This window comes from Ahaetulla prasina, chromosome 5, assembly GCF_028640845.1.
Source record: "Ahaetulla prasina isolate Xishuangbanna chromosome 5, ASM2864084v1, whole genome shotgun sequence".
NCBI classification, from domain to species: Eukaryota; Metazoa; Chordata; class Lepidosauria; order Squamata; family Colubridae; genus Ahaetulla; species Ahaetulla prasina.
In genome coordinates, this window is record NC_080543.1 from 76,065,004 (window position 1) to 76,092,478 (window position 27,475).

At 43.7% G+C, this 27,475-nt stretch overlaps 1 protein-coding gene across 5 annotated transcripts in view; it reads right to left on the minus strand.

Annotated features, from left to right (window-relative positions):
- The window catches only part of ACOT9 (acyl-CoA thioesterase 9), a 101,065-nt gene that overhangs the window by 35,187 nt on the left and 38,403 nt on the right, over positions 1-27,475 (minus strand). For 3 of the 5 annotated variants that reach the window (XM_058186713.1, XM_058186712.1, XM_058186716.1), the window contains 5 exons: positions 18,158-18,225; positions 17,803-17,914; positions 15,706-15,796; positions 11,150-11,235; positions 9,370-9,457 (listed from right to left, as the gene is read on the minus strand). In XM_058186713.1, coding sequence (XP_058042696.1) covers positions 9,370-9,457; positions 11,150-11,235; positions 15,706-15,796; positions 17,803-17,914; positions 18,158-18,225 — 445 coding nt within the window. The remainder of the gene's footprint in view (positions 1-9,369; positions 9,458-11,149; positions 11,236-15,705; positions 15,797-17,802; positions 17,915-18,157; positions 18,226-27,475) is intronic. The other 2 variants (XM_058186715.1, XM_058186714.1) reach the window with 2 other exon arrangements.

A 27,475-nucleotide genomic window follows, 5' to 3' on the forward strand; every position in this document is an offset into this window, starting at 1 on the left:
ACTGTTGAACCGCATGCAATTCCGTCAGGAAGGTCTGCGTTTCGGGAACAGGAGAGTCCGGTGGTGCCAGAGGTACCCCACATTGGCAAAGAACGGGGTCATCTGAGTAGAGGTGTGCTGAGAGTTGTTAAAAGCAAACTCCGCCAGGGACAGGTAATCGGCCCAGTTGTCCTGTTGCTGATTGATGAAGCAACGGAGATACTGTTCCAGTATACCAATGACCTTCTCTGTACCCCCGTCGGTCTCTGGATGGTGCGATGATGACAGACACACCTGCACCTCCAACGCGGCCATCAGGCTCTTCCAGAAGCGAGCTGTGAACTGAACTCCGCGGTCCGAAACCACCCTGTCCGGTAGACCATGGAGGCGGAAGATGTGCTGCAGAAAGAGACGGGCTGTTTTTGTGGCTGTGGGCAGTCCGCAGCATGGGATGAAGTGTGCCATCTTGGTGAGCATGTCCACCACCACCAGCACCGTGGTGAACCCAGAGGACGGCGGCAGGTCCGTCAGGAAGTCCATGGAGATCGCCCCCCAGGGTCTGTCGGGTGTCGGCAAGGGCTGGAGGAGCCCGGGAGGGGCCCCCGTGGAGGCCTTGGCTTGCCGGCACGGTACGCAGGATGTCACATAGGCATGTACATCAGGGGCCACCAAAAGGTCCGTGTCACCAGGCGGAGGGTCTTGAAGAACCCAAAATGTCCTGCTGCAGGGTTGTCATGGCACTGGGTCATGACGAGGGCTCGGAGTGGTCCTGTGGGCACATATAATCGCCCCCGAAACTTGAGTAAGTCCTCCTCCAAGGTCCAAGGAGATGTGGGGCCCACCTCCGCTCTCCTTTGCTGCGACCAGGCGTCCTGGCGCTGCGCCTCTCGCACCTGGGCCCGCAAGTCCACTGGTTCCCGTGCTGCGGCCAAGGCTTCTGCCGGCAGCACTGTCCATGGAGGAAGGGGGTCCTTGGCGCACAGGTACTCTGGCTTGCGGGACAGGGCATCCGCCCTCCAGTTGTGACCGCTGGGAATGTAGGTCATGCGGAAGTTGAACCGGGCAAAAAACAATGACCACCGGATCTGCCGCTGGTTCAACTTCCGAGCTGTGGTGAGGTGCTCAAGATTCTGATGGTCCGTTCGGACCTCCACCTGATATCGGGCCCCCTCCAGATGGTGTCGCCAAGCCTCGAATGCAGCCTTGATAGCCAGCAACTCTTTTTCCCAGATGGTGTAGTTGCGCTCGGAAGGATTGAGTTTCCGGGAGTAGTAAGCGCAGGGAAAACGTGTGCCGCCATTCGTCGGAGCCTGTAGCAGCACCGCTCCCAGAGCCACATTGGACGCATCCGTTTCCACCACAAAAGGCCAGAGCGGGTCGGGATCCCTCAGGACAGGTTCCGTGATGAAGGCTTTCTTGAGGGCTGTGAATGCTTCTTGCTGCGGGGGATCCCACTGGAACGCAACCTTCTTCCTGAGGAGCTGGGTAAGTGGAGCTGTCAGTGTGGCGAAGCCCGGGATGAAGGTCCGGTAGTAGTTGGCAAAGCCCAGCAGGCGCTGAACATCCTTCACCCGACGAGGGGCTTCCCAGCTACACAAAGCATCTACTTTGCATGGGTCCATGGCTATGCCCTCGGGCGAGATGATATGCCCGAGGAATTCTATGGAAGTCCGGAAGAAGACGCATTTCTCCAGCTTCGCATTGAGTTGTTGCTCCCGCAAGCGTTGCAGAAACAGACCGACGTGTCAAAGGTGGCTTTCCCTGGACCGGGAGTAAATTAGGATGTTGTTCAGGTAGATAACCACGAACCGATCCAACATGTCTCGGAACATGTCGTTCATGAAGTGCTGGAAAATGGCAGGAGCGTTGGTCAACCCAAATGGCATGACAGTGTATTCGTAATGTCCGTATCGGGTGCCGAATGCCGTCTTCCATTCATCTCCTTCTCGTATCCGCACCAGGTTTTAGGCCCCCCGGAGATCGAGCTTGGTGAAGATCGTGGCCTCCCGCAACCTCTCCAGCAGCTCCGGGATGAGCGGCAGGGGGTAGCGATTCTGCACCATAATGGCGTTTAGCCGGCGGTAATCACAGCACAGGCGCAAGTCCCCTGTCTTCTTCTTCACAAAGAGGACCGGGGCCGAGAGAGGGGACTTTGAAGGCCGGATGAACCCTCAGTCCAGATTTTTGTCCAGGAAGTCCCTAAGGGCGGCCAACTCGGGCTCCGACATGGAATACAGGCAGTGGTGCGTTGGGCAGAAGGTCCACGGGGCAATCGTAGAGCCGATGCGGGGGTAGTCGGTCTGCCTCCTTCTCGCTGAACACGTCGGCGAAGTCTGTCAGCTCAGGAGGCAAGGTGATGGCAGCGGTGGGGACGTTCTGGCTGGCACAGGTGTGGTGGATGTGGTCGACGCACTGCAGACTAGGGAAAAAGATGGTGTTCTGCGACCAGGCCACCTGAGGATCGTGGGTCCGAAGCCAGGCCAACCCAAGGACCAAGGGAAAATGAAGGTCCGCCGTGACATAAAACTGGATTGCCTCCTCATGGTCCCCCATAGCCAGGCGCAAAGGCTGGGTGGTGAATTTAATGGGACCGGACACCAGTTCTCATCCATCAATTGTCTCTACCCGCATCGGAGGGTCCACTTGAACCACAGGGACCGGAAATTGGGTCACAAAGGCCTGGTCCATAAAGTTTGTTGTGGCCCCTGAGTCCACCAGCGCATGCGCCTGGAGCCCATCCGACTGGTTCCCCAACCATATCCATGTGTCCAGAATCAGATGCCGAGGAGGCCCAGAGTCTACTTCCGCAATGTCCAGTGGGGGCTTAGTACATGCCCGACCTTGGGTTTCCCCGAGGTCGGGCCTGCTCCGTTTCCCAATTGGTCACGCTGTGATTCGGGGACTGGCGTGCGTGCCCCACTTCGCTTTCTGGGGCAAGAAGCGGCGAAGTGGCCGGGCTCCCCACAGTACAGGCACAATCCCCCTTGGCGCCTCCAGTTCTGCTCCTGGGCTGTCAGGCGAGGTCTGGCCGCTCCCAACTCCATGGGCTCTTCCGCAGCGGTTACAAAACATGGGGCGACCCGGGGTGCTGGTGGTGCAGGAAGTGGGGGTGCAGATGTCGACGGCGGGTCCCGGGGGGGTGCGACAGGACGGTCGCCGTTGCAGACGGGCATCGAGGCAGAGACAAAGGGGCACCAAGTTGTCGAGGGTCCGCGGCGCCTCCACCCGGGCCAGCTCGCAATTCCTCTGAGAGTCCCTCCTGGAACGCGTCCATCAGCGCTGCATCATTCCAGTCAGAGTCCTGGCACAAAAGACGAAATTCGGTGATGTACTCCTGCAGGGGGCGTTTCCCTTGACGGAGTTCCTTAAGGCGCCTGGTTGCCGTCAGCATTCGAACGGGGTCCTCGTACATGGTGCGCAGGTGCTGCCAAAAATGCTGTTGGTCCGCCAGCAGGGGGCTGTCCTGGAGCAAGAGGGGCGTGGCCCATCGAGCAGCCGAGCCGGAAAGAAGGTTAATCACGAAGGCCACCTTAGCCCGGTCGTCTGTGAAATCCTCTGGCCGCATAGCCATGTAGAGCTGGCACTGTCCCAAGAAGGTCGGGAACATCTCAGGCTGCCTAGAAAACTTATCCGGCACGGTTATCGGGCACTTGCGACGAGGAGGAGGAGTGGGAGGACGGGGGGGGCTGCAGGCACATTCCCGGTAGCAAGTTGGCCTGCCAAGTGAGCCACTTGCTGCTGGAGCTGTTGATTAGCCGCTTGTAGCTGCTGTAACTGCTGCTGTACCTGCTGCTGGTCCATCTTTGGTGGAAGATGTTTTAGTCGGGGTCTTGGACAAAATGTTCTGTTTCCCTCCCCCCAATACTCCCAGCAAAGAGTCAGTCAGAGGCCTCCTTTTCTAATTTATTTACATAGATAAATGTCCTGGCCACGTCTACCCACGGGCCTGCCAAGTTTCTGGAGATAACGAGGAAATTATAGATAAGGCCAGAATTACTCACGAATATATTCTTCCCTCCATTGATAGTTTGCCCACGCAAATTCATTGCTTTGTCCAAGACAAAAAACCAGGAAGTCCCGCCTCCTATTTATAATTTCTGCAGATGTCACTGCATGACAATCATTACTTGGCTTTATTCCAACGCTGCTTCTGCTGCGCGCGCCGGTCACGTCTACGCAGTCTTGCATCACTCCAAAACTGTTCTTGGGGCATTGCCAAATCAGAAGAACGCTCCAGAGAATCAGGCCTTGCCGGCCCCTCCTCCTCCCTTTGAGTGGGTGCCAGGGAGGGAGAGGGCTCAAGAGAAGCAGGGCTTGCCAGGTCTTCTCCCTCACTTTCTGAATCATCCGAGTCCAGGAGTCCGGGTCCAGGAACCTGGGTCACAACATCGAGGCAGGCAGCAAACAGGCCGCAGCTCTAAGGCAAGGCCAGAGCCAGGGAATGATGCATTCCCCAAACCGGTTGAGGTGGGTAGCAAGTGGGCGGTGGCTCTAGGGCAAGGCTAGAACCAGGGAATGATGCATCCCCTGACCCAGTCGAGGTGAGCAGCAATCAGATGGCGGCTCTAAGGCAAGGCCAGAGCCATGGAATGATGCATTCCCCAATCCAGTCGAGGCGGGTGGGAAGCAGGCGGCAGCTCTGGGGCCTCAAGGAATCGCACCTCCCTGGGCCCTGGGCCCCAACCAAAGGTGAAGGATGAGCAGGCAGCAGGCATTGATTACCTTTGGTGAGATGAGCAGGCGAGGGGACTGGTGAGGTGAGTAGCTGGGCTGCATGGCAAAGGAAACTTATATAGGGTGGGAGTGGGTGAGTGGGCCGAGCCGCCAGAAGCAGTGAGTGAGCCAGAAGAGGCAAATGGACGATTGTGGGCAGGGCCACCAGAGATGATTGCTACCGGTTCGGCGAACCATTGCCAATCTACCATTGCTTACTAGTTCGCCCAAACCAGTCTGAACTGGTAGGATTTCACTCCTGCCCTATACCCTCATACACCCTCTCCCATAATTCTGTGCACCCCCTTGCTCCCTCCTCAACCCCACCCCCCCAGTCATTTACCTGTCAGCCAGCTTGGCCTGTTGGCTTCCCCACTGACTTTGGTTATGGGAAGCCAGCAAGAAGTTGCCTTACCTTCTACAGTTTTGAAATCTACAGTTTTGAAAGTCGAAATAGAAGTGATAGAAAAACTTCAACAGATTCAAGAAGGCGTGGTGATCCAAGAGCCTTCATTGCTGCCAGTATTAGAGGAACCACAAGAGCAAAGGGTGACAAGAGGAGCTCTTAAGCGTAAAGAAGAGCAACAGTCTCAAAGTAAAAGTCAGGATCCCAGAAATTGGGTAAACATTTTGTTGCATCAGCTTTGGAAAAGAAGCATGGAATTGTTGTATATATCAGGAAGGATATACCAGCTAAGTTAATTGAGGCAGATATTCAAGGAAGATTTATTGCTATTGAACTGGTGATAGATGCAAAAAAGACTTTGCTGATAGGTATTTATGCACCTAATCAGCAACAAGAAAAGTTTTACAAAATGTTACACGAGAGGTTGACCCTCTGGGATTATAGTTCGTTTATTTTATTAGGAGACTGGAATGGAGTAATTGATACAAGAAGGGATAAGAGAACCTCCTCCAAGAAGATACCTATACATGCAAAATTACCAAAATCCTTTTTTGAAATGATGGAAGACTTTGAGTTTAGAGACATATGGAGGTTACGGAATCCAGATGAGAGAGATTTTACTTTTTTTTCCGATAGGCATCAATCTTTTTCACGTATTGATTTTATTTTAATTTCTAATGACTTGCTTTCTAGGGTGAAGAAAATGAAGATATTTCCGAGGTGTTTAACTGACCATAGCCCAGTATGGATGGAATTATTACAAGGGAAAAAAGGTGGTAGAACATGGAGGTTGAATGAAAATCTGTTTAGATATGAGGATAATGTAAATTATTGTAAGAAACAGCTGAAAGAATTTTTTGATTTTAATATGTACAAAGGGACACCTATAGGAACTGTGTGGGAGGCGAGCAAAGCGTTTATTAGAGGGATATTGATTTATTTGGATAATAGGCAAAGGAATAATAAACAAAGGCAGCGTAGGTACTTGGAAGAAGAAATTCAAAGGAAGCAACAGTTATTAATTCAAAACCCACAAGATCACAAACTTAAAGAGGCTATAAAAATATTACAGAGTCAATTTAATATGTTAATGGCAGACCAGGTGGCAACGAATATACAATATGCTAAACATAATACCTTTTGTAATGCAAATAAACCTGGGAGATGGTTGGCATATAACTTAAGGAAAAAACAGAAAGCACGTGTCATAGAAAAAATAGAATATAAAGGTAAAGAGATATATCAACAGGATAAAATTAAAAAGGCCTTCTCAGAATTTTATACTGCACTATATGCAAAAGACAAAATATTGAATAGGGACATTTATGATTATTTGAAAGATTATAAGGTTAATATTCTAACATTAGAACAGAGGGAGGAGCTGAATCGGCCGATAGCTACTGGAGAAATAGTGGAGGCAATTAAACAATTAAAATGGGAAAACCCTGGTACAGATGGTCTTACAGCAACTTATTATAAAAAAACACAGGATGAAATATTAGGCCCACTTAAAGAATTATTTAATCAGATACAATTAGGAGTGGGAATACCCCCGTCATGGAAAACATCTTTTATTTCACTGATACCAAAAGAGGAGCAAGATTGCTCTAAACCTGGTAACTACAGGCCGATTTCACTTTTAAATAATGATTATAAGATTTTTGTAAAAATAATAGCAAATAGATTAATGTTAGTTTTACAACAAAGAATTCATACTGATCAATCTGGTTTTATAAAAGGGAGGCAGATGAGGAATAATGTTAGACAGATTATTAATATATTGGAATATTTGGAAAAGAAGAATACTTCAGCAGCACTTATTTTTTTGGATGCAGAGAAAGCCTTTGATCGATTGCATTGGGATTTTTTATTTAAATTAATAGAGAAAATGCAATTTGGAGATTGTTTTGTTAGAATAATTAAAGTGATTTATGGAGAACAAACAGCACAGATTATAATAAATGGTAGCTTGACAGAAGTTATTAAGATTGCGAAAGGAACGAGACAGGGATGTCCCTTATCACCATTATTGTTTGTTTTGACTCTGGAACCATTATTAGATAAAATACGAGAATTAACGAAAATAGAGGGAATTAAGATTAGACAACATGAGTATAAAGTTAGAGCTTTTGCAGATGATGTAGTGGTTACGTTAACAAATCCTATAAATTCAAGTAGATTTTTGTTGGAAGTAATTGATAAATATGGAAAGGTATCAGGATTTAAAATAAATCAGAATAAAACAAAAGTGATAATTAAAAATATGTCTATACAACAGAAACAAAAACTAGAGGAAATGACAGGATTTGAGGTAGTAAAAAAGGTTAAATACTTAGGGGTTTATATTAGCTCATCGAACAAGAAACTTTATAAGAATAATTATGACTTGCTATGGCAAAAAGTTCAGAATGATATGAGTGGCTGGAAGAAATTGCAGTTATCCCTATTGGGAAGGATTAAAATGAATGTGTTACCTAGATTTTTGTTTCTGTTCCAGATGATACCAATAATTAAAAGGATAAAATTTGGAAGATTGGCAGATTGGGATTAACAAATTTATATGGCAGGGTAAAAAGCGAGGTTAAAATGAAAATAATACAGGACTCACGGGACAGAGGTGGTTTAAGAATGCCTAACTTTAAACTATATTATGAAGCAGTAGCCCTTTCAGTAATAAGTGACTGGTTTAATTTAACAGAGGAAAGAATTTTGAATATAGAAGGTTATGACTTGTTATATGGATGGCATGCGTACTTATTTTATGAAAAAAAAGTGGATAGGGCTTTTAAGAATCATGTGTTGAGAAGTGCTCTTTTGGTCTGGAAAAATACTCCTATAAATTAGAATACAAGATTCCTATATGGCGAGCCCTAGACATGCAATAGAGAATATAAATATAGAACAGAAACAGGAAATGATTACTTATAAAGAACTTTTGTATGCTGAAGGAGGTAGATTGCAATTAAAATCATTACAGGTATTAAATGAAGAAGGGAGGAATTATACTTGGTTTCAATATGGGCAAATAAGTGCTAGATGGAAAGAAGATCAAAAATTGGTATAATGCAAGGGAGGAAAATTTAATAAAGCAAATTAGAAATCAGACCCAGGAGCATATAAAGAGATTGTATAATGTGTTGCTTGAAATAGATTCGGAAAAGGATTTGGTAAAGGATTGTATGATAAAATGGGCACAGAATATTCAGGAACCAATAATGTTGGAAACATGGGAGAAAATTTGGGTTAGAAATGTTAAGTTTACACAAGCACAGAATTTAAGGGAAAATTTTTATAAGATGTTTTATAGATGGCACTTAGATCCCAAAAAATTATCATGTATGTATCCTAATATCCAAGCGAAATGTTGGAGGTGTGATTGTGATGACGCTACATATTTTCATATTTGGTGGACTTGCAAGAAAATTAAGGTCTTTTGGATAAGAATTTGGTGGATTATTCAAAATGTACTGAAGAAGAAGATAAAGTTCCTGCCACAATTTTTCCTTTTGGGAATTATAACAGATTGTACAGGGATTGAGACTAAATTGATTCTGAATTTAATAACAGCAGCAAGACTGTTGATTGGACAATACTGGAAGAAAGAAGAGGTACCTACAATAGAAGAATGGATACTGAAAGTCTAATTTGGCTGAGATGGCTAAAATCTCAGCGTTTTTAAAAGACAATACGCAGGAAAGATATTTAATTGAATGGAAAAAATGGATTGATTATCTACAAAACAGATATCAGATTAAGAAATATCAGATTGCCTTTGAATAATTAGAAAGTTATTTAATGTAATGGGGAGGGGGTTGGGAGATGAAAAGCTTTGGATGTGGTTATTTGGATTGGAAGAGAAAATTTTATTCTATGTTTGGTTTATGTATAACAATACCTTGTGATTGACCCGGGAAGCCGGGGAGGAGGGGAAGGGGTTTTTTTGGGAGGGAGGGGGGGAAAAGGGGGGGAAATGTTTTTGTTTTTTAAAACTCTTTCAATAAAAAAAAAAGAAAGAAGTTGCCTTACCTAACAATCATGTGCAGATTAGTTAATGAAAGCAACCATAATTGCAGAGATTGCTAGTGAAGCAGTCATGCTTTACAACCGCATCACTTGGCAATGGAAATTTCAGTCCCAATTTCCATTTTAAGTCAAGGACTTCCCATATTTAAAGTAGATTAGAGTTTATCCAACTTCTTAATGTTCAAAGGTGGAGTAATCCAAACATTTTAAATTAGTTTGATCTATTTAGTCTATGTTTAGTCTATTACCTGGGAAGAAAGTAATAGTAAGGATCCAATTTCAACTGGTTTTTGAAACATAATATCATCTACAGCTACCACATAAGGTCTGGAGTTTCTGGTGTATGAAAAAAATACTGTAGTTATGCATATATACACATACAAATACTTTTAAAAGATGGACATGGATTGTTTTATATTTTAAATTATATTCCATGTTAGAAACTTATTATGATCCTGAAATTTGTTAATAAATGATATAAAATATTAGTTAATATAAAATAGAAATTTAATTATGCATATTTTCCAAATTCATTGGACTATAGATTCTCAGGTGTACATGACAATCCAATAAAAAAATCTTAAGGAATCCTCTTGATTACTACTCAAATTTATAACTGCTTATTGTAGTATAGTATACACCCATTAGCAAGTATAAAGACTTTATTATTTCACTAAGCTAAAATCAGTTTAAGCATCTAAGGAGCTGATTTTACAATTCATAAGCTACTACTAGAAGATAACTACAAGTAAAAATATCAACTGACTCTCATATATGTTATTTAAGAACAAGGTGAACTATTATGTGGAATTCCACAGCCATTCAAATATAACATGATTTTCAAATAAAAAATTATTTGATTTATACTGCATTTGTTTTCCTTTCCACCAGTGCCAAGAGCAACATCCCTACATTTGAATATAAAAATACATAACTGGTAACATCAGATATGATCTTAATAATTTTCTTTGTAAGTGAAACTTGATCAAGTGCTAAAGGGTACATTAAAAAAGAATGCCTCCAGGCAGCACAAGATCTTTGCAACTTTGTAAGATAACATAGACTCAAAACTTTTCATCAACATAATCTACTAATTATCTGCAAATTATCCTTTCTTGTGTCTTTTCTCTGCTGCAGCTCTCTATAGCTAGCAGTAAACTCTCAACCTTTTCCCTCTTTCTCTGCACTGGTGATACCTATCATCATAGGTACATAGATACATACTGTCTAGTAACATCATCAATAGCTATTGACTTGACTTTATTGCAATGTTGCTTGTTTATTTATTAAATAAATATTGTTTCTTACAGCTGCCACAATCTTGAATTGGTAATATTGACTGCTCTGAGAACCCAATACAGGTAGTTTTCGACTTACAATCATTCTTTTAGTGATCATTTAAAGTTACAACAGCATTGAAAAAAGTTATTTATGTCTGTTTTTCACATGATCATTGCATTATCCCCATGGTCATGTGATCAAAATTTGGACACTTGGCATCTGGCATATATTTATGACGGTTGCAGTGTCCCAGAGCCATGCGATCACCTTTTGCAACCTTCTGACAAGCAAAGTCAATGGGGAAGCCAGATTCATTTAACAATTGTGTTACTAACTTAACAACTGAAATAATTCACTTAACAACTTTGGCAAGAAAGATAATAAAATGGGGCAAAACTCATTTAACAAATGTCTCACTTAACAACAGAAAATTTGGGCTCAATTTTGATCATAAGTCAAGGATAACTTGTAACATTTTAAACAATGTACATTTTTAGTCAATTCAGTTCAGTTTCAGAATGAGAAAAGATGAGATGTGACTTAGAAAAATATTTAATAACTAGTTTACACTGATTTAAAGTGCATTATGCTTCTTGCTCAGATTGTGCAAAGTGACCAAGCAAGGGAAGAAGAGAACCCCTTATCCCAAAAGCCTGGTAAGAGTTGCTAGATGAGAAAGGAGATTGACAACGCCCTTCCCTAATATTCTGGCAATGTTATATTTCAAGTGACAAGAAGAGAACTTACCCATAACTGTAAGCAGTAGCCCATCCAAGTTCATATGCTTTTCTCATGAGAAAGCCTCCAAAGATTCTGTTGAAAATGTTACGTTCCTATATTCACAAATATTTATGGGACAAATTAATTTTGAGCATTTACACAAATTACTAAAGACAGGGGTTATCAAACCCTCTACTGCAGTACAATTACTACCTAAAACGATAAATAGATTTCTTAATGATTACATTGGGGTTAGAGTTGGGCAAGAAATAAATATACCACTTACTTTTAATAATGAAAATTTATGTATCAAAGGGATTTTTAAACTTTATAAAACTGCAATTGCCCACAGGGTGCAGATAAAGCCAAGGGAAGACTGACAAAATTCCCATTCTCTTTGTGCAAATAGATTTAAGTTTTTTTAAAAAAGGAACACCCTCCATCACAGCTATTACCACAGAGACAGAGAGAGAGGCAATCCCAAGACAGTTTGAAAAATCCTGACAGTGTACACCTACATGCATACATCCTCAGCTCTTTAACATTAAGAGCAATTTGTATTATTAGAATATTCTATTAAAAAAATTCAAACTGCAGAATCATAGACCTCTGAAAATACAGAACCACAATAACCTAGTCAGTTGTATACTATAAAACAAGATGAAATAAACAAGGATTTATTTTATCTATCAACGGAAATGCTTCTTTTGCTGTAGAAGAATTACATACTTGCCATTACTCTGTGCAGAATGCCAAAATCAGCAGACCACAGAGCATATAATAACAAGCTAGAAGCTATTTAGTCAACTTTCCAGAAAGTTCTGCTAAAACCAATGTGGAAGCATATGAAGTACGTAATTATGTTCTGGATGGGAAAAAAAATCACTGATAAGATTCATAGAGCTATCTTTGCATTATTCCCAGTAACTGTGCCTGATTCAAGTGCTTTTTTTTCTTTTGCTAATAAATTATTACTCAGTAACCAGTTTGGTGTAGTGGTTAAAACATCCAGCTAAAAACTGGGTGACTGTGAATTCTAGTCCTGTCTTAGGCGTGAAGCCAGCTGGGTGACCTTGGGCTAGCCACTCTCAGCCCTGGGAATGGCAAACTATTTCCAAGAAGCCTTGCCAAGAAAACTACAGAGTCTTGTCCATGCAGTCACTGAGAATCAACTCTAACTTAAAGGCACACACAGAAAATCTATTGCTTAACAATGCTGCTTGCTCCAACTAAGTTGCAGTATACAGGAGGTGATGCATAGAACGTATGTAATTATGTTTTATAAAAAGTGCTTGTCTACTTTCTTTTTTTTTTTTAATTTGAATTTATATCCCGCCCTTCTCCGAAGACTCAGGGCGGCTTACTTTTACTTACTTGTTAAGCAATAGTTTACTTACTTGTTAAGCAATAGTTTTCATCCATTTGTATATTATATACAAATAGAATAGAATAGAATTTTTTATAGAATAGAATTTTTATTGGCCAAGTGTGATTGGACACACAAGGAATTTGTCTTGGTGCATATGCTCTCAGTGTACATAAAAGAAAAGATACGTTCATCAAGGTACAACATTTACAACACAATTGATGATCAATATATCAATATAAATCATAAGGATTGCCAGCAACAAGTTATAGTCATACAGTCATAAGTGGAAAGAGATTGGCGATGGGAACTATGAAACGATTAATAGTAGTACAGATTCAGTAAATAGTCTGACAGTGTTGAGGGAATTATTTGTTTAGCAGAGTGATGGCCTTCGGGAAAAAACTGTTCTTGTGTCTAGTTGTTCTGGTGTGCAGTGCTCTATAGCAGTGATTCCCAAACTGTGAGCATGGCTCCCAGGGAGCCGCTATCGCCATGGGGCGCTGGAATATCTGCGCCCGCTGGTCCGCGCTGATGCGCCATTTCTGGGGCGCCTGGTGCGCATGCGCAGTTGCAGGTCGGATTTCCGGGGAGCCGCGGGCGCGTCTGGTGCGCATGCGCAGTTGCAGGTCGGATTTCCGGGGGAGCCGCGGGCGAAAAAGATTGGGAACCTCTGCTCTATAGCATCATTTTGAGGGTAGGAATTGAAACAGTTTATGTCCAGGATGCGAGGGATCTGCAAATATTTTCACGGCGCTCTTCTTGATTCGTGCAGTATACAGGTCCTCAATGGAAGGCAGGTTGGTAGCAATTATTTTTTCTGCAGTTCTAATTATCCTCTGAAGTCTGTGTTTTTCTTGTTGGGTTGCAGAACCGAACCAGACAGTTAAGAGGTGCAAATGACAGACTCAATAATTCCTCTGTAGAATTGGATCAGCAGCTCCTTGGGCAGTTTGAGCTTATTGAGTTGGCGCAGAAAGAACAGTCTTTGTTGTCCTTTTTTAATGATGTTTTTGATGTTAGCTGTCCATTTGAGATCTTGCGATATGATAGAACCCAGAAATTTGAAGGTTTCTACTGTTGATACTGTGTTGTCAAGTATTGTGAGAGGTGGAAGTATGGAAGGGTTTTTCCTAAAGTCTACCACCATTTCTACGGTTTTGAGTGTGTTCAGTTCCAGATTGTTTCGGTTGCACCACAAGGCTAGTCGTTCGACCTCTCGTCTATATGCGGATTCGTCATTGTCTCGAATGAGACCAATCACTGTTGTGTCATCTGCGAACTTCAGTAGCTTAACAGATGGATCATTGGAGATGCAGTCATTGGTATACAGAGAGAAGAGAAGTGGGGAGAGCACACAGCCTTGGGGGCCCCCTGTGCTAATTGTACAGGTATTTGATGTGATCTTGCTTAGCTTCACCTGCTGCTTCCTGTTTGTTAGGAAGTTTGTGATCCACTTACAAGCCTGTTCGGGTACCTGTAGCTGGTTTAGCTTAGTTAGAAGAATGTCTGGAATGATGGTATTGAATGCTGAACTAAAGTCTACAAAAAGGACCCTTGCATAGGTCTTTGGAGACTCAAGATGTTGTAGGATGTAGTGCAGAGCCATATTAACAGCATCATCTGTTGATCTATTTGCTCGGTATGCAAATTGCAAGGGGTCTAACAGCGGATCCGTGATGGTTTTCAGGTAGGAAAGCACTAGCCTTTCAAAGGTTTTCATGACTACAGATGTTAAAGCAACTGGTCTGTAGTCATTCAGTTCCTTGATGGTGGGCTTCTTCGGCCCTGGGATGATGGTAGAGCGTTTGAAGCAAGAAGGAACATAACACATCTCTAGTGATTTATTGAAAATATGGGTGAAGATGGGGGCCAGTTGGTCAGCACAGACTTTTAAGCAAGAAGGAGTTATCTTGTCTGGGCCTGGAGCTTTTCCTGGCTTTTGTCTGTGAAATAGGTCCTGCACTTCCTTTGCTGTGATCACTAGGGGTTGTGAACCCAATGAAATGGGGTCAGTTGTAGGAGGCTTGGCTGTTTTGGTGTGTCTGAGATGGGGTTGTGGAGATAGGTGGCTGTAGTTTCCTTTCAAACCTGCAGTAAAACTCATTCAGGTCATCTGCCAGTTGTTGATTACCTTCAGCCTGGGAAGGAGGTTTGCCATAGCCGGTGATATTTTTAAGAGTTTTCCACATGTTTGCTGGTTCATTTGCTGAAAACTGATTCTTTAGCTTTTCAGAGTAGCTTCTTTTTGCTGCTCTTATCTCCCTTGTTAGTGCATTTCTGGCCTGATTGTACAGCATTTTATCACCTTTTCTGTAGGCTTCCTCTTTGGAATGTCGTAGCTGCTTAAGTTTAGGTGTAAACCAAGGTTTGTTGTTACTGTGTATTCGCAAGTTCCTTGTAGGTACACATAGGTCTTCACAGAAGCTGACATATGATGTTACAGTATCTGTGAGTTCATCCAGGTCTGCAGAGGTATCTTTAAAAATATTCCAATCAGTGCAGTCAAAACATGCCTGTAGCTTTAATTCTGATTCCTCCGTCCAAGTTTTCACTGATTTAATTATTGGTTTTATGGCTTTAAGTCTTTGCCTGTAAGCAGGTACAAGGTGAATCATGCAATGATCAGAGTGTCCTACAGCTGCACGTGGTAAAGACCGATAGGCAAAGTCAACTTTTATTGCCCCCAACAATCTGGGTCCTCATTTTACCTACCTTATAAAGGACTGAAGGTGCGTCAACCTTGGGCCTGGTGGGACTTGAACTTGCAGTAATTGCAAGCAGCTGTGTTAATAACAGACAGACTTAGTCTGCTGAGCCACCAGAGGCCCTTTCTTGCAAAGTTTTGTTATATTCTAAAAGAGAATGCCTCAGGACCATAGATTAATAACACTACAAAACTGTTTGGCTTTGTGCAGTGCATTGAAATTAAGGAAAATTCCCTCCAAATTGCTACAAGCATAAACTGGCAATACTCACATTATATATTTGGTATGCATTCTTGAGTAATATAGCTATAAAGTCTTCTTTAAATATTGTGGGTACAGAGCAATTAAATTTCTGAAGATGTTTCATGACTTTATGGCTATGAATATTTATAAAAAACTCAAATTGCCATATAACTTATCGTATTAAAGAAAGAGCCACATCATGTACCAATTTGAAGCAGGAGTCAAACAAAAGGATTAGTCTACATCAGCTATAGCTCAGTAAATACCTGTGGATGGCATATCTCCAAACCCTTTAATTTTGTGTCTTGCATCCATACTGAATTGGGTAGTAATACCCGACTACGAAAACTTACTGTCCTAAAAAATGGAGAACGACATGTAAAATTGTTAAGAACACCATCCTATCCCAAGATTGTGAATTTCAACCTTTACCTAAGACTATAGGGATACTACTTCATCCACATGCTGTGAATGGGAATAGGACAGGGATGAAATGCTCCCGGTTCGGACCAGATCAGGCAATCTGGTAGCGATGGGGGTGGGTAGTTCAGAGTACCGGTAGCAAAAATCCCTGCCCCCCCACCCCCGACCATGCCCATCCAATCACCCGGTTCCCACTTGCCTACTTGGCAGCTTGCTGCTTCTTTCAGGCTCGCTCTGCCTTGCTTCGGCTGATGCAATCAATTGCATCAGCTAGCAACTCAATCTGCCTGCCTGAAATCCATCTCATCAATGAGCAACTCAATCTGCCTGGCTTGTCAGTTCAATTAGGTAAGTAACTGGGGGGGGGGGGCCTAAAAAAATAGTTAATTGGTTTTTTTTTAGTAGTTTTATTTTTTTTTAGACATAGCAATTTAAAGTTAAGGAAGTTTTAAATTTAGCTGGTTTTATCTAAAAAATATAAATAAAATATAATAAAATAAAATATTTGTTCAGCTTTCTGAGATTTGGTGTGTTTCTATAGTATTTCAAACACAGAAAATCTCACAAAGCTGTATGTGGCATTTTGTGTGTGTGTGTGTCAGTTGTGTTGTGTTGTGTTGTGTGTGTGTAAAGTGTAAAAGTTGGTTTTTGAGCTTTTTGTGGCTGTGTGAGGTTCCTGCTTGTTGCAGGGGCCATTTTGGGTGAAGGGCAGCTGCTTTTACATTGTGTATGAGTCAGTTGTGTTGTGGTGTGTGTATTTAAAGTGTGCGAGTTGGTTTTTGGTACCTCTTATTGTTTTGTGTACTTTATTATTTTTATTATTTACTGTTATTGGCCATGCCCACCCAGTCACCTGACCACCAAGCCATGCCCACCAATTAAGCCATGCCCACAGAACCAGTAGGGGAAATTTTTAGATTTCACCCCTGGAATAGGACCTAAGATTCACCTACATATCTTATCTTGTCTTCTCTGATACCTAAGCAAGATGATTGATGGCACTGCAGTCAATATTTGGAGACCCCATATTTGATATAGATGTTGGAGAATCCAAGAACATCTTGTTATTCTTTCCCATCACTATCTATAAAATATTATGCTTTCAAACTGTCCCTCCTCCAATTCTTTTCTACAATAACCATCTTGTGAAGTAGGTTAGGCTGAGAGATTGGATCAAAGTTACACACTGTGTACTTATGACAGAATAAATTTAAACCTGATTCTATGTAATCACAGATTATGTTGTGTCTTGCCCGCTCTCACAGCAGCCGGGGCCGTCTTATCTGCTCCCGAACATGGAGGAATGTATGCCTCCCGGCCCCAGTCCTGGCTCCATGCCCAGACAAGCTGAAGAGGAGGGGGCACCTCCCGGTCCCAGCCCTGGCTCCATGCCCAAGCAGGCTGCAGAGGAGGGAGCACCCCCCGGCCCCAGCCCTGGCTCCATGCCCAGGCAAACGGAGCAGCTAGACCCCTCCCCCTCCTCCACAGCATGTGAGCCTGAGGAAGGTTTATTTCCAACAGCTGCTGATTGGAGTGACCCTCACATCAGAAGACTGGATAGGTGGAGGCAACAGAAGGAAGGGAGGGGCAGGCCTTAATGAGTGCTGAGTCATGGAGCCACACCCCATGGCCTATATAAAGGATCTGCTTTCTGGCAGTCTCTGAGTCAGGCAAAGTCGAACTTATCTTGCTGAAGTCACTTTCTGGTCTCCTGCCTGCTCTGAGGACTTTGCTAGGACTTTGGGCAGAGCTGCAGAGGCAAGCCTGATTCGGATTTCCCTGACCCGGCCGTCAGCGGAGGAGTGGGACACGACAGATTAGCAGTATAACTGCTGCACCACGCTGTCTGGGAGTCCTCCAAATTGTAATCCTAATACTGTATACATGGAATGCACTGAGTTTGGAAAACTGTAATAAATGTTTATAAATGAACTCCCTACCTTGAATCTAGAGTATTCAGGAACATATTGTGGATAATATTTCTTTCATCTGCAGTAGGAGCAACCTTCAGTAAAGAAGCCCTACTAGATTCAAGCCGCCTGATCTTGTTCTCTGATCAATGGAATGAAACATGTAAAATGAATGACAATTGGCTTCCAACAGCTTTATTTCATCCCTTTTTCAAAACTGATGAAATCTGTAAACATGTTTTATATTGCTGTATGAATCAAACTATTTCACTCCCAAAGAATCTGTTTCCCCCAATTATTTAGGAATGGCCACAAAACAAAATTTCTCCATTGCCCCCCTCCAAAAATAAATAAATAAAAAAAAACAGGCTAGGAAAGTACTTACTTTCTCCTTCCTTTAAGATTTTTTCCTCCTCTGGGGTTTCAGCAATTAATGGATTGACAAATGCTGGTCTGAGGATATATTTGAAAAAATTAAAACAATATGCATTACAGGGAGGAAATGAAATGTTTTTGGATGCAACCTAGCATAGTTACTTACGTAGAAGTTCATTTGCAATGAAAAATCTTCATGTCTATTGTAGTGTTTTAAAACATTTTTTCTTATTGTTACTCAACAACACAAATGATTTAACTTGAAAAGATAATGATCTAAAGAGGACAGTTAATGCAGTCCACTAAAACAGTGTAGCACTTCAGAATTGAAGGCTGTTGGGAGAAAAATGTTCTCTGATTAGGATTCTTCCTTTCGGTAAGCAACTATCAGGGCTCTGAAGAACAACACTGAATCAAGGAGCAAGCTGCCGGAAGGAAGTTTAATGACAAGCAACTAAGATGAGTGACATTCAGTGTGATTTCCTGGCTAGGTAGAATGACTGATATCCAAACGTGAGTTTTCTGGGCTTTTCTGTCTAACAACTGTTTTGGTGATGTTTAATCCTGTTGATGGGTTAATTTCTCCTATTCAGCTCTATTGGGCAGGGAAAAGATTAGTCTTCTGTTTCTAAGAGAACCAGGTTGAGAAATCCAGCTATCTCCTTTGGATTTTGTTTTAATGATTGGTTTAAGGAGCGCTCCTTTCCGCACATGCATCATTCTTACACTGAGTGCATTCTTGTGGATTCGGTGAATCAGTTTGTTAATGAGTCAGGCAAGGTTTTTCTCCGTATTGGTGGAGACAGCAGCCAGGTATGGGTTATACTCGTCTGTTCAGATTGGAGGACTGAGACTGCTAAAATTGATAAACCCCGCCTCCTACTGCTAGGAACCCAGCTTTTGTCTCAGTCCTTCAGCCTGGACAGACGTGTCGTGAGATTTCTCCTACTCTTGGATTGCACTGTTCTTCTGATCATTATTGTAAGTTTATCTGAATTAGCCCCCTTTTTTTTCTGCCTGGAGTTTTCACTCTGGTTGGAGCTGAAATATCTCCGCTGTCTGCAGGATTAATGTTATAACCCTGTTTCAATCCTGTTGAACTGCAGGCGTTCTGGGATATTTTTAGAGGACTGTGAGCGCCCCCGAAGACAGCGGAGACTTGGATAGTGAAATTTTACACTTCCCATTCCAGTTGGGGCAATGTTTTAAGTGTTTGCCGAGGGCTTGCCTGGTGGTGGCTTAATTGTTCCTTAATCTCATCACCTGGCTGTTTACAATCACTGTGGAGCTCTCCGCTCCCATTCAGGCAGCCTGCTTCATGCCTAGCCCTCTGTCTCCCATTTGCGATCAGATTGTGGCCATTTGTAGCCATTTAGAGCTTGTTTGCTGCACTTGTTTCAAACGGCATTGGGAGACTTGTTGGAGCTTCAGCTCCCCCCAACACATAGTGGCCGCCATTTGGTCTACTTTGGAGAGTTTCACATGAGGTGTGTTTTGGCATAGCTGCCTTAGCCAATTTAAAGTGGCAGTTTGGGATTGAAACAGCCTTGTGCTCGGAGGCATTAACAGTGGCTGTCTCCTGCTCGGAATTGCCATTGCTGTAAGTGTTTTGACTTATCACATCCAGCGATCTTCAGAGCCCGGTGTTCCCACCTTGCAGCTGACGGGTGCCATTTTGGGTGCGGCTTTAATATTCTCCGGCCATTCTGCCTCATTTTAGAGCTTGATCTCTCATTAAGGGCTATTTCTACACATTAACCTTTGCTGTTACCAGAAGCTGGGAGTTGTTTCCCTCACTTTATTTCTAATATGCCAAAGGCTGTGGCTAAATCAAATAAGCCTCAGAGATTGGAATCTCCAAATGGAGAGGAACCAGGTCCATCAGTAGCAGACCTTCCAGGGCTCCTTTGGCTAGGAGCGGTCATTCTTCCCGCCATAACCCCAAGTCAGTCTCAGCTTCTAGCCATTCTAAGCCTGCCTCCAAGGCTTCTCCACAAGATGCACAGAGGCAGGGCCAAACAATGAAGAAGATTTGCAGCAAGACTGTTTCTTCCTTGCCTGCTTCTGCAATGGCTGCTCCAGCTCCTGTTATCCTGGCTGGGGTGCCTGCTCAGAAAAGTGCAGTGATAGAATCACCTGGACAGATTTCCTTGCAGAGCTGTCCTGTTGTTATCCCTACAGCTACATTGTGGGGGGGGGGATCCCCTTCTCCAGCCATTCAATCTGAGAGCAAGGTCATGGCTGTCACTTCTGGACCCGATCCTCAATCTGCTCCAGCCACTGAGACTCCTGGGGTTAGCCAAGAGACAGGTCATCAAGTACCCTTACCTGATAACATTCAGGCTATTATAGCCCAAACTATTCAACAGACTTTATTATCCAGCTTTCATCTGTCGGGCAGGGCTTCTTCTATTCAATCTGCTATGTCTGTGATCTCATCCATAGTCATTGTTCCTTGGGCTAGATCACATGCTAGAGACCTACAATGGTTCCTTTTGCCTTTTCAGAAGGCGGGCAGAGGCAACTCTTCCACCAAAGTTCAGGTTCCCAAGGACATCCTCAGGTCCCTTTCCTGGTGGTGTTCCCCTGCAGTCACAGAGGGCTCCCTGTTTCACGAACCTCAGCACCTGGTGGTTACTACAGACGCCAGTCTCCTCGGCTGGGGAGCTCATTTTCAATCGCTGGTAGCGCAAGGCAGGTGGACCTCCAGGGAGAGGCAGTTTCCCATCAACTGGCTGGAGTTGAGAGCTATATTTCTGTCCCTTCATCACTTTCAGGTCCATCTAGCAGGTACTCATGTCTTTTTTGTTGTTGTTGTTGTTTACATTTATACCCCGCCCTTCTCCGAAGACTCAGGGCGGCTTACAGTGTATAAGGCAATAGTCTCATTCTATTTGTATATTTTTACAAAGTCAACTTATTGCCCCCCCCAACAATCTGGGTCCTCATTTTACCTACCTTATAAAGGATGGAAGGCTGAGTCAACCTTGGGCCGGGCTCGAACCTGCAGTAATTGCAGGCTTTGTGTTCTTAATAACAGGCCTTACCAGCCTGAGCTAAACCGGCCCCTGTCTTGGTGCTCACGGTCAATGTTACAGCCAAGGTGCATATCAATCATCCAGATCCTTAATGAGAGAGGTGAAGAAGCTGTGCCTGTGGGTGGAGCGACATCTTCTTTCTCTGACGGCAGAGCATATTTCTGGAGTCATCAATGTACAGGCAGATTGGCTCAGCCATCATATAAATATACAAATAGAATGAGACTATTGCCTTACACAATGTAAGCCGCCCTGAGTCTTCGGAGAAGGGCGGGATATAAATGTAAAAAAAAAAAATTGATCGACCACGCGGAGTGCCATCTACATCCGGATTTGTTCCTGGACATTTCACATCAGTTTGGCACTCCAGTGGTGGACATGTTTGCTACCGCTCAGAACACACATCTTCCTCATTTCTTCTCCCAGTTCCCGCATCTTCGTGCAGAAGGTGTTGACGCCCTCTGCACCAAGTGGCCACAAGGTCTTCTTTACACATTTCCTCCTCTCCCTCTAGTTCCAGAGTGGTGAGGCGCATACTGGAAGAACAGGCAGAGGTCATTCTTCTCGCACCCCATTGGCCCCGGAGGTCTTGCTTTGCAGACCTCAGAGTGTTGTCAGTGGGTCCTCCATGGCGGATTCCTCTCACCAGGGTTCGCTCAGCCAAGGGGGTGGTTCTTCATCCAGATCCTCAGTGGCTGCAGTTGACTGCCTGGCACTTTAATGGTGCGCCCTGAGGAGAGACAATATTTCTAATCGGGCCATCAGGACTATACAAGCGTCTTGAAGGTCCTCTACAAAATGCATTTATTCTGCCACTTGGTGAGTTTTTTGTTCCTGGTGTGATAAAGTTGGAGTTTATCCTCTTCAAGTTTCAATAGGCCACATTGTGGACTTTTTGCAGGAAGGTTTGGACAAAAAGTTATCACCTAACACCTTGCGAAGACAGGTGGCAGCTCTGTCTACTGTTTTGTCCTGGGGATCTTTGCCTTCCTTAGATCGCCACCCTACTATCAAGAGATTTCTTAAGGGTGCTGCAATTTATGCCCTCCTGTTATACATAGATATCCCACTTGGGATTTATCTATTGTGTTGGATTCCCTGACTGTTGATCCACATGAACCACTGAGGACCACCAGCCTTCGCCTTTTGACTTGCAAGGTTGCATTTTTAGTAGCTGTGACTTCGGCTAGGAGAATTTCTGAGTTGGCTGCTCTCTCAGTTCGCAGCAACCTCTGTGTTTTTCACCTGGATCGGAGGTTCTTCGCCTAGATCCTTCTTTTATTCATAAGGTTAATTCTACCTTTCATCGTATGCAAGAGCTTGTTCTTCTGGATTTTTGTCCTCACCCAGTTCATGATTTGGACCGCCACTGGTATACCTTGGATGTGCGTAAAGCGTTGCAGATTTATATTGAAAGGACAGCTGATTTACGACGGACAGAGTCCTTATTTATTTCCTTTACTCCAGTGTCCCTGGGTCGCAGAGTTACATCATCAACCATTGGCAGGTGGATTTGACTTACAATCACCAAGGCTTAAGAGCTTCAATCCCTTCCACATCCGACTCATCTGACGGCACACTCCACTTGTAGTGCAGCTACTTCAGCAGCGTGGACTACTCAAGCTTCATTGTTGGAGGTTTGCAGGGCTGCAACCTGGACTTCCCCTTCTCCTTTCATTAAACACTACAAGATTGACAAGTTCGCCTCGGCTGAGGTGGCTTTTGGACATAGGGTGCTGTAACAGGTGATTGCATCAGAAGCAAATGCTGACCAGCCCGGTCCATCACACTCTTAGGGATACTAAACTTTGGTATGTCCCATACCTGGCTGCTGTCTCCACCAATACAGAGAAGGGGCATTGGGACTTACCTGACACGCACCTCCTCGTTGAATGGAGACCACAGCCAGTCCCACCCAGATTTGGTCTGGTTTTACTGTTTAATAAATCTGTTTTTTTTCCGACACGTCGAGTCTGCTTCTTCATCTTCACCAAAAGCTGGGTTCCTAGCAGCAGGAGGTGGAGTTTATCAACTTTAGCAATCTCAGTCCTCCAATCTGAACAGACGAGTACAACCCATACCTGGCTGCTGTCTCCACTCACGAGAAGGTGCATATCAGGTTAGTCCCAACGCCCCTTTTCTTCCCTCGTGTGTTAGTTTAAATGGTTTCTGATTTAATTAGTTGTATTATGTTTGAGTAGTTTCTGACAAATGTTTTCTTCTTCTACCAGGGGAGGGCAGTCTTCCTTCAAAGCAAAACATGCTCCAGAGCATGCAGGGGAGTGAAAACATAACACCTGTCTGGGGTTAAGTATGTCTATGGATCCTACAATAGCTGAAAAATCCACAATAAGGCATTACCTTTGCACTCTAAAACTCCTTTTTGCCTTCAATGTAAAATACTGTACAGCTACATAGTCTGACATAATTTGGTATTTTGCACCATTCATTTTATTGTTGCCTTATATGTGAGGGGATTTAAAGTTTTAGAGAGGGGTGCGAGTTTATGTATATTTTGTACATTTTAGCTTGTGATTGTTGGTCATAATACCCGATATTTGCTCTGGGAAGTCCAGGGGGGGAGTGATGGGAAGGGGGGAGGAGGGTGGGGGGGAGGGAGAAAAGATACATGTATTGGTTATTAATGTACAGTAATGATTGAAGATATGAAATTAAAATTTGAAATGATATTGGGGCTACCCGACTGCCATTTCAGAAAGAAAGGGAGAGAGGAGTAGAACGAGGGAAGAAAGTAGGTAGAAAAGAGTTGAGAAGGAGGAGGGGAATAAGGTTAGAAAGGGTGGAAGAAGGGAAGAGTGGAGAAAAAGGAGAGGAAGTAGTAAAGTGAAGGAGATGAAGGACGAGAAAGTAGTAGAGGGTAGAGGGAGGTTGTGAAGAAAGGAAGTGGCAGTCGGGCAGGCCCGAATTAGCAATAAATAAAAATTAATGATTAATGATGGATAACAGATTGTACATAAATATGATGTTGGAAAATATATATATAGGTCTTTGGTCCTCAGAAAACATATATATATATATGTTTTCTGAGGACCAAAGACCTATATATATATTTTCCAACATCATATTTATGTACAATCTGTTATCCATCATTAATCATTAATTTTTATTTATTGCTAATTCGGGCCTGCCCGACTTATATATATATATAAAGAAAACATCTATACCTGACTGAACTAGAATAGAATAGAATAGAATAGAATAGAATAGAATAGAATAGAATAGAATAGAATAGAATAGAATAGAATAGAATAGAATAGAATAGAATAGATTTTATTATTGGCCAAGTGTGATTGAAGGAATCTGTCTTGGTGCATATGCTCTCAGTGTACATAAAAGAAAAGATACCTTCATCAAGGTACAACACTTACAATGGTTAATGATACTCATATGGTACAAATTTAACACTTAATGATACAATACTTAATGATAGTCATATGCTACAAATAAGCTATCAGGAAACTATCAATATTAATCATAAGGATACAAGCAACAAAGTTACAGTCATACAGTCATAAGTGGAAGGAGATGGGTGATGGGAACGATGAGAAGATTAATAGTAGTGCAGATTTAGTAAATATTTTGACAGTGTTGAAGGAATTATTTGTTTAGCAGAGTGATGGAGTTCAGGGAAAAACTGTTTTTGTGTCTAGTTGTTCTGATGTGCAGTGCTGTATAGCGTCATTTTGAGGATAGGAGTTGAAACAGTTTATGTCCAGGATGTGAGGGATCTGTAAATATTTTCACAGCCCCCTTTTTGACTCGTGCAGTATACAGGTCCTCAATGGAAGGCAGGTTGGTAGCCACTGTTTTTTCTGCAGTTTTAATTATCCTCTGAAGTGTGTTTCTGTCTTGTTGGGTTGCAGAACCAAACCAGACAGTTATAGAGGTGCAGATGACAGACTCAATAATTTCTCTGTAAAACTGGATCAGCAGCTCCTTGGGCAGTTTGAGCTTTCTGAGTTGGCGCAGAAAGAACATTCTTTGTTGTGTTTTTTATTACATTTTTGATGTTAGCTGTCCATTTTAGATCTTGCAATATGGTAGAACCTAGAAATTTGAAGGTCTCTATTGTTGATACTGTGTTGTCTAGTATTGTAAAAGGTGGAAGTATGGTAGGGTTTCTCCTAAAGTCTACCACCATTTCTATGGTTTGAGTGTGTTCAGTTCCAGTTTGTTCCGGTCACACCACAAGGCGAGTCGTTCAACCTCCCATCTGTATGCGGATTCATCATTGTCTCGAATGAGACCGATCACTGTTGTGTCATCTGCAAACTTCAGTAGTTTAACAGATGGATCATTAGAGATGCAGTCATTGGTATACAGAGAAGAGAAGTGGGGAGAGCACACAGCCTTGGGGGGCCCCTGTACCCTGTACAGGTATTTGATGTGATCTTGCTTAGCTTCACCTGCTGTTTCCTGTTTGTTAGGAAGCTTGTGATCCACTTACAAGTCTGTTCAGGTACCTGTAGCTGGCTTAGCTTAGTTAGAAGAGTATCTGGAATGATGGTATTGAATGCTGAACTAAAGTCTAAAGGATACTGGGGAGGTTGAATGCTACCACGTGTTTATTGGACCCGTGTCCCTCCTGGCTGGTGCTGGCCACTCAGGAGGTGACACGAGGCTGGCTCCAGGGTATTATTAGGGCTTCTGTTTGTTCCTCCCAGCTCCTCCTCTGGGCCGTCCGGCCCTGGATTATTTGCAGAGTCGTCCCTGCTGTCTTCAGGAGGAGCCGGTTGGCGTCGCTGGACTTCTTTGGACTCAGATAAGTCCTCCGCTCACCTCGGATTTGAGTTAGCTGTTGGTTCAAATATTGGGTAGTCAGGGTCTGGCTGTTTGGTTTCTGGATTGTTTGGTGCTCTTTTTCTTCATTGATCTATGTGGCGTCTCCATACTCGGCCATCCCACATGTCTAGTACATATGATTTCGGCCCAGTTATCCCTATAATTGTTCCTTTTAACCACGCTGGGCCTTCACTATAGTTATGTGCCCATACTGGGTCACCTGTTGTCAATTCTCTGGTTTTTTCCCTTATACCTCTGAAACCGTCAGGGGTGTATGTTGGGTTTAATCGATCCAAGGGGCACCTGAGCTTCCTACCCATCAATAGTTCTGATGGGCTGCGGCCGGTTGCCACACAAGGGGTTCTATGTTGGACTGCCAGGAAGGTATCAATTTTGGTTTGCCAATCTCCTGGACTTATCCTCGATAGCGCTTCCTTGGCGCTCCGAACGAAACGTTCTGCAAGTCCGTTCGTCACCGGGTGGAAAGGCGCCGAGAGGACATGACGGATGCCCTCTCCCGCTAAGTACCCCTCGAACTGTGTTGCCGTGAATTGTGGGCCATTGTCGGATACTAGGGTATCGGGCAGCCCGTGTGTTACGAACAGATGCCTCAGGACTGTGCTAACTGCTTCAGCTGTTGTGGTTTTCATAGGTATGATTTCTAACCATTTAGAGTAGGCATCTACCACGATTAAAAAGGTCTGCCCATGGAACGGCCCGGCGAAATCTATGTGAATCCTGGACCATGGGCCCTGGGGTTTCTCCCATTCCCTTATGGGGGCTGTAGAGGGTAGTGGCCTTGATTCTTGGCAGGCTTGGCATTTCCCTACCCTGTCACTAATAGCATTATCCATCAGTGGCCACCATACATAGCTCCTCGCTAAACTCTTCATCCTCACTATCCCCGGGTGGCCCACATGCAACAGTTCCAACACATGCCCTCGTAATTTTTCCGGAATAACCACTCTATCCCCCCATAACAGACACCCCCCTTGTACCGACAATTCCGAACGTTTTTTTGCAGTCTTTGAAACGCTCTCCCGGCGCAGCGGGCCATCCCCTCTGTACCTAACCGATCACAGTCCTTATGATCATATCCCTGTAAGATGCCTTAGCCACTTCCTTAGACGTGACTGGGCCAGAGCCCAAAGAGTCAATTAGTAGGACGGGTATTCCCGGGGTTGGGTCTTCAATAGTCTCTGGTAAAGGGCATCTACTTAGAGCATCCACATGCCCTAAATCCTTGCCCGGGTGGTGGAGCAATTTGTATGAATATGCTGCTAGGAAAATGGTCCAACGGGTCAGCCTGGGTGAAAGTGCAACCGGTGTTGGACGGTTGCCTGCTAAAAGTCCCAGTAGGGGTCTGTGGTCCGTGACTATTTCGAATTCCCACCCAAATAGGTACTCGTGGAATTTCTTAACTCCCGAAACTATGGCCAGGGCCTCCCTATCTAGTTGGCTGTAGTTCCTTTCTGCTGCGGACATCG